This window comes from Ranitomeya imitator, chromosome 4, assembly GCF_032444005.1.
Source record: "Ranitomeya imitator isolate aRanImi1 chromosome 4, aRanImi1.pri, whole genome shotgun sequence".
Classification (NCBI taxonomy): Eukaryota; Metazoa; Chordata; class Amphibia; order Anura; family Dendrobatidae; genus Ranitomeya; species Ranitomeya imitator.
Window position 1 is genome coordinate 441712427 of NC_091285.1, and position 7353 is coordinate 441719779.

General features: G+C 45.9%; 1 protein-coding gene across 1 annotated transcript in view; it reads right to left on the reverse strand.

The window, feature by feature from the left end:
• The window catches only part of CCDC33 (coiled-coil domain containing 33), a 197998-nt gene that overhangs the window by 179407 nt on the left and 11238 nt on the right, over positions 1–7353 (reverse strand). Inside the window, exons 6-8 of the mRNA XM_069765644.1 lie at positions 7156–7265; positions 5213–5314; positions 5046–5137 (exon numbers count right to left, since the gene is read on the reverse strand). Of these exons, the coding sequence (XP_069621745.1) occupies positions 5046–5137; positions 5213–5314; positions 7156–7265 (304 nt within the window). The remainder of the gene's footprint in view (positions 1–5045; positions 5138–5212; positions 5315–7155; positions 7266–7353) is intronic.

The following is a 7353-nucleotide window of genomic DNA, read 5'->3' on the forward strand; positions in this document are numbered from 1 at the left end:
CAATTATCAGCATTTCATAAGTTTTTACATTTTTGTTGGCAAATACATCAAATCATGGGTGGACATACCGCGTTTTCAACCGGTGCGTCTGCACCGGGGCTCGGAGGCTCTGGGGGGCCCCTGCAGGCAGGACCAGCGTTAGGGGCAGGCAGCTGCCTAGGGCCCCCGCTCCCCCAGGAGCCCCCAGCTAGCGACAAATCACACAGCTGCTATGGGACCCCTGTGAGGCAGGGGGGCTCGCCTGCTGCCAGTGCCAACTCCGCATTGAACGATACCGGCCTCTGCGTCAGCAGATGCTCCTTCTCCCATCATGCACTCACTGTGTGCCAGGCAGTGCAGCCGCTGAGACAGGAGCAGGGAGCAGCGCAGGCATGAGGAGAGGTGAGGAGTGTGTTTTTTTCTTACTATAACAGTGAGTACTGGACTGTAGGGCCATTCTATGGGGGCAAGCGGAGATGTGGGCTGTGCTGTATACTATGAAGCTGGGCTGGGCTGGGCTATATACTGTGAGGCTGGGATGGGCTGTGCCATATACTATGAGGCTGGGCTGTGCTATATACTATGGGGCTGGGCTATATACTATGAGGCTGGGCTGTGCTGTATACGATGAGGCTGTGCTGTATGCTATGCGGGCTGTGCTGTATACTATGCGTGCTGTGCTGTATACTATGTGGGCTATGCTGCATACTATGCATGCTGTGTACTTTGCGGGCTGTGCTATATACTATGCGGGCTGTGCTGTGTACTATGAGGCTGGGTTGTTCTATATACTATGTGAGCTGTGCTGTGTACTATGAGGCTGGGCTGTTCTATATACTATGCGAGCTGTGCTATATACTATGCGGGCTGTGCTGTATACTATGTGGGCTGTGCTGTATACTATGCGGGGTATATTATATTCTATGGGGGAGGCTGTGTTATATACTATGTTGCTGTGTTATATACTATTGGGGGTATATTATATTCTATGGGGAGGCTGTGCTATATACTATGGGGGGCTGCATTATATTCTTTGGGGGGCTATATTATATACTATGGGGAGGTGGGCTGTATTATATTATATTGGGGCTACATTATATTCTATGGAGGGCTGTAGATTTTATGAGGGAAGATTGCATCATACTCTTTGATGGGGCTACATTACATTCTATGGGAAGGTGGGCTGTATTATATTCTATTTGGGGATATATTATATTCTATGGGGCTGTATTATATTTATATTCTATGAGGGGTGATTGCATCATACTCTATGAGGGGGGCTGCATTATAATTTATGGGGGGTTACATTATACTCTGTGGGGTGGTTGCATTATACTCTGGGGTGGATGCATTATGCTTTATATGGTGGATGCATTATACTATATGTGGGCTGCATTATACTGTATCGAGGACTATGGGGAATACATTATACTATATGAAGAACTATGGGGTGCATTATACTATGGGAAGTGAATTGTACTACATGGATGACTATGGCAGTGCAGTATACTATATGGAGCACTATGAAGAGTGTATTATACTATGTGGAGGACTGGGGTGTGTATTATACTACCGTATATACTCGAGTATAAGCCGAGATTTTCAGCCCAAATTTTTGGGCTGAAAGTGCCCCTCTCGGCTTATACTCAAGTCAAGGTGGGAGGCAGGGTCGGCGGGTGAGGGGGTGAGGGCGCTGAGGCATACTTACCTAGTCCCAGCGATCCTGGCGCTGTCCCTGCCGTCCCACGGTCTTCTGTGCTGCAGCTTCTTCCCCTCTTCAGCGGTCACGTGGGACCGCTCATTAGAAAAATGAATAGGCGGCTCCACCTCCCATAGAGGTGGAGCCGCCTATTCATTTCTCTAATCAGCGGTGCCGGTGACCGCTGATAGAGAAAGAGGCTGGGGCACCGAAGACCAGCTGTGACAGGCAGAGTGAGCGTCAGGATCGCTGGGACCAGGTAAGTATTTTATATTCACCTGTCCGCGTTCCAGCCGCCGGGCGTCGCTACATCTTCCCGGCGCCTCCATCTTCCCGGCGTCGGCGCTCTGACTGTTCAGGTCAGAGGGCGCGATGATGCATATAGTGTGCGCGGCGCCCTCTGCCTGATCAGTCAGAGCGGAGACGCCGGGAAGATGGAGGCGCCGGGACCGGACGCTGGGAGCTGCAAGCAAGAGAGGTGAGTATGTGTTTTTTTTTTAATTGCAGCAGCGGCACAGATTTATGTGGAGCATCTATGGGACAAAATGAACGGTGCAGAGCATATATGGGGCACAGATATGGGGCAATAATGTACGGTGCAGAGCACTGTATGGGGCAGAGCTATGGGACAAAATGAACGGTGCTGAGCACTGTATGGGGCACAGATATGGGGCAATAATGAACGGTGCCGAGCACAGTATGGGGCACAGCTATGGGACAAAATGAACGGTGCAGAACACAGTATGGGGCACAGATATTTGACAAAATGAACGGTGCAGAGCACAGTATGGGGCACAGATATGGGACAAAATGAACAGTGCAGAGCATATATGGGGCACAGATATGGGACAAAATGAACGGTGCAGAGCATATATGGGGCACAGATATGGGACAAAATGAACGGTGCAGAGCATATATGGGGCACAGCTATGGGACAAAATTAACGGTGCAGAGCATATATGGGGCACAGATATGGGGCAATAATGAACGGTGCAGAGCATATATGGGGCACAGATATGGGGCAATAATGAATGGTGCAGAGCACAGTATGGGGCACAGCTATGGGACAAAATGAACGGTGCAGAGCACAGTATGGGGCACGGCTATGGGACAAAATGAACGGTGTAGAGCACAGTATGGGGCAGAGCTATGGGACAAAATGAACGGTGCAGAGCATATATGGGGCACAGATATGGGGCAATAATGAACGGTGCAGAGCATATATGGGGCACAGATATGGGGCAATAATGAACGGTGCAGAGCACAGTATGGGGCACAGCTATGGGACAAAATGAACGGTGCAGAGCACTATATGGGGCACAGCTATGGGACAAAATGAACGGTGCAGGGCACTATATGGGGCACAGCTATGGGGAAATAATGATCTATTTTTATTTTTGAAATTCACCGGTAAATGCTGCATTTCCACCCTAGGCTTATACTCGAGTCAATAAGTTTTCCCAGTTTTTTGTGGCAAAATTAGGGGGGTCGGCTTATACTCGGGTCGGCTTATACTCGAGTATATACGGTATATGGAGGACTATGGGGCATATTATATTATATGGAGGACTATGGGGTATGCATTTTACAATATGGAGGACTGTCGTGCACATTATAATACATGGAGGACTATGGGGTGTATTATACTAAACAAGCAAAATGCAACGAGTATACTCGCTCATCACTATTATGTCTAACACAGTCCCTTAGTATAAAGTATACTCATTTATCTATGGCACAGTCCCTTAACTTTGTTGACTTAAAAGGAGGGGGCCCAAAAACATTTCCTGCACAGGGGCCCCAAGCTGTCTGTGTCCTGCCCTGCATCAAATGTATACAAATATTCAATATTTACTGTGTTGACCCTTATTTTTCAAGATTTCCGTCATACTGGATATAACCTTCTAGGCCAAATCCTGACTGAAGACAACCTATTCTTGTCTAATCAGTGGTTGGTGTTTATCACAATTTCTAGGTTTTTGTTCATCCACCCACTTTTTAAAGATTGACCCCAGTTTTCTCAATAGTCTTGAGATCTGAGGAGGATATGGACACAAAATGTCAATGTTTTTTTCACAGAACCACTTAGTTATCACTTTTGCTTTGTGACATGGTCTCAGTCATGCTGGAAAAATCATTGCTCATCATCAAAATACTCCAGGATCATAGGGAGTCTTGGAAGATGTGTATGTAATACAGTGCAGGGTTGAGTATGTCACCACGGAACAGACAGACCAACTGTTGAGGGGAATTTATTAACAGGGACGATATTCTCCTCGCAGGGAGAAAACAGTAGAATATATACTGACATGATAACGGTGCAAAATTTAGGGGAACCAGTATAGCAGTAGTAAACAGAATTTTCTTGGGAAAACACTTATCAGTCTGATGAGGACTTGCATGTAGGGTCGTCTTCTCCCACATAGGTGCCGAGAAACAGCGGCACTTGTCGCCCCTCTGTTATCTGTGAGCTGTGTAGTCTCTAGGAACCCGCAGCCTGGGGGTTTCAGGAGTTAATGTGATAGACGGAGGGGATGCTAGGCAAACGGGGTCCCTTCAGCTCTGAGTCTTTAGCTTTAACAGCACAGCCTATCCTGGGAGAACGATGCTCAGTCTATTATTAGGTCTCTCAACGGGAATCAGGGGCTCTGCACTGATACTGTGGGTACCAGGGGTCACAGTCTCTGCATGGGCCACTGTCTCTGCACGGGTGTCATGGCGCCCCTCTCCAGTCACAGCAGAGTCCGCTTTCATGTACTCACAAGATGCAGTCTTTCTTGGCAATCTCCCTGCATTTGTCCTCTGACTGGGAGCCTTCTATCCTCCCCGGAGCGCAGCTGCGTCCTGCCCTGACCACTGCACACGCTGCTCTGCCACTTGCACGTGTGCCTTTCCCGCTCTCTGCCCAGCTTCCTTCCTGTCCCCATCTTTTAGTCTGCCCCCCGGGGAATCTTTAGCACAGCTCAATGGTTCCAGGCACGGAGCAGAGAAGGTAACCGCCCCCAGACTCTTCTTGCGTTCCACCTCCTTACATGTACATGCAATTCTTTATTCATGCCAGTGTTCTGAAGTAGACATGAGCGATCCCAAACAGTAGAGTTCAAGGTCCGTACTACTGTTCGGGCACGGACCCAGAACACAGGTGGTCATTGTTACTGTTTGGGTTCGGCACCAGAACATCAGGTGTTTCCCACGCTATTATCTGCATGACAGCACGAGGAACACCGATAGCTCTGATCGGCGGTAAGATTATTAACACCGGTCAGAGCACCAGCAGCTGTGACCGGCACATCATTAAACAAAGATTACAGAAGTATATTGTATACAGCTGTTATATTTGCAATAGTACTCTGTAAGTCAAACCTACCTGTAATCTTTGTAGTTGGGGACAATCCGTGCCACTGCCAAGAGAGGGTAGGTTGGATCTTGAAGGGAAGTTTCCACACCAACTAGCAGAACCTGTCGAGACATTCTATGTTAACATTATAACTGGATTATACCACAAAATGTGACCTGCAGGACACCTAGACTCACCTGTAAAGCACTGTAAGTGAATCCATTCTGCTGTGCAATGGAGCTTGTTCTGCGCTCAATGGTAACATAAAGGTGACATCCGACAGGAGCCTGGTCATGTGGCTATGTGACGAAAATAAAAATACCAAGGCTTACTTTATTAGATGCATACTACACTGAAATACACAGAAAAGCTATGTGCATACGTTAAGTACTAGCAGCAGATTTTTCTGCAGTAAAAATAAATGTTGGCAGCGAAAGCACTCTTTAGAATATGCACATTTTTATGGGTTTTTGCTTGCGATTTTTTTCCCCATTAATTTGAATAGGTGAAAATTGCTGCAAAATTATTGAAACAGTTGACATGCAATCACCAAATCTGCAAGGAAAAAATAAGCAGCATGTGCTTGACATTTTGGAAATCTCATTCACTTTGTTGGTTCTTTAAAGGGACTCTGTCACCTGAATTTGGCGGGCTATGTAAATGCCCTGTGTTTGGTTCGATGGGCGGTGTTTCCTCTTCTTTTATTCACCCCTTCCTTTCCCGCTGGCCGCAATATTTTCTTGAACTTGAGTAGGTTTCCTCCGTAGTTAACGCGTGTGCAAGGCAATGTTGCCTTGCACACGCGCAGTATGCTTTGCCCAACTGCGGGCAAAGCCGGAAAGCATTAGTGCGCATGCGCCGCCGCACTATGTCCTGGAACACAGCAAAATACTCCCAGGACATAGTGCGCCGGCGCATGCGCACTAATGCTTTCAGGCGTGAACTATGGAGGAAACCTACTCAAATTCAAGAAAATATTGCGGCCAGCGGGAAAGGAAGGGATGAATGAAAGAAGAGGAAACACTGCTCATCGGACCGGACACAGGGCATTTACATAGCCCGCCAAATTCAGGTGACAGAGTCCCTTTAAAATGCTGTGTTTTTCTGCAGCAAATACGTCCTGGACAAATATGGCAAAAACGCAGAGTGTGAACAAGTCCAAAGAATAAGTATAACAACAAGAAGTATGGAAAACTTAGCCACCAGCATGCTAGCATAGCAAAACAGCACATAAGATGTAATTTATAATGGTAAGTTGTACAATCATATAATCAGGTTATTTATGTATTTTACCGTACAACTCAATATTTAATTGCTGCAATTTAGAAAGTGCCTATATTATATCTGACCTCATCAATGATCACTGAGTATGTGCTAATCTTTTTAGGGCCTGTTCGTATAAATATCTTTCGGATCATTTCGGACACAAAAGTCAATTAAGGATCATTTTTGGACCATCGCTTGTTAAAAAGCCATAGCTTTTTCCACATACACCACCGGTGTATTACTACAGCACAGCAGTCACATTTCCCAAAAAACAATCATTTTTGGAACATTCTTACATTTTAGAAAAGTCTTTCAGAGCAGTGTGCTATTAATCATACTGTTGGTTGTCACCAGTTATCATCCGTTTTCCCTATCCACATATGAGGTCCCTTAGACATTAATAAGACCTTATTTTCATTAAACAGTTGAAAGACATTCTATACATTACTAGGAGACCTTAATGTAAATGTAATATGTAAATTGCCTCTGCAGAGAGAAAGAGGATTTGAACTCTATAGCGCTACCAGCCCAGAGCCTCTCACCTAGCCAAATCAGTTCTCATACTTTGCACTGATGAGGGCCAACAGCCAGAAACACCGTGTCTGCGAATTGTATTTCTGATTTGGCGTTTATCCTAAGTCATATTGCACGACTCGTTAAAGGGTTGATTGTGACTTGTAAGATCACTACTTCCAACAGGTGGCGCTATAGAGTTCAAGTCCTCTTTCACTCTGGAAGTGATGCATTTCGATTAGCTCTCTAATGAAACAGTAAAAATGTTAAGGGTGCGGTCCCATGATGTTACCATTATGCATGTATTTCTTATTGTGTAGGACAGAGTGTATTTGAGTCCCCTTATGCATTTGATTCCTACCTTGACCATGCACAGATGATAGGGGTGGAAGGGTTCCAGATCACAAATCGGCAGTCTGTATTCCAGCAGAAAGTCCTGGGAGGAATTATCAGCTACTGTCAGGATAAGCTCTACAACCATAAAAATACAAAGCTCAAAGACCAAAACATCCTAGTAAGCAAATATATGATATTCTTTTATTTCATCTATCAGGGCTAG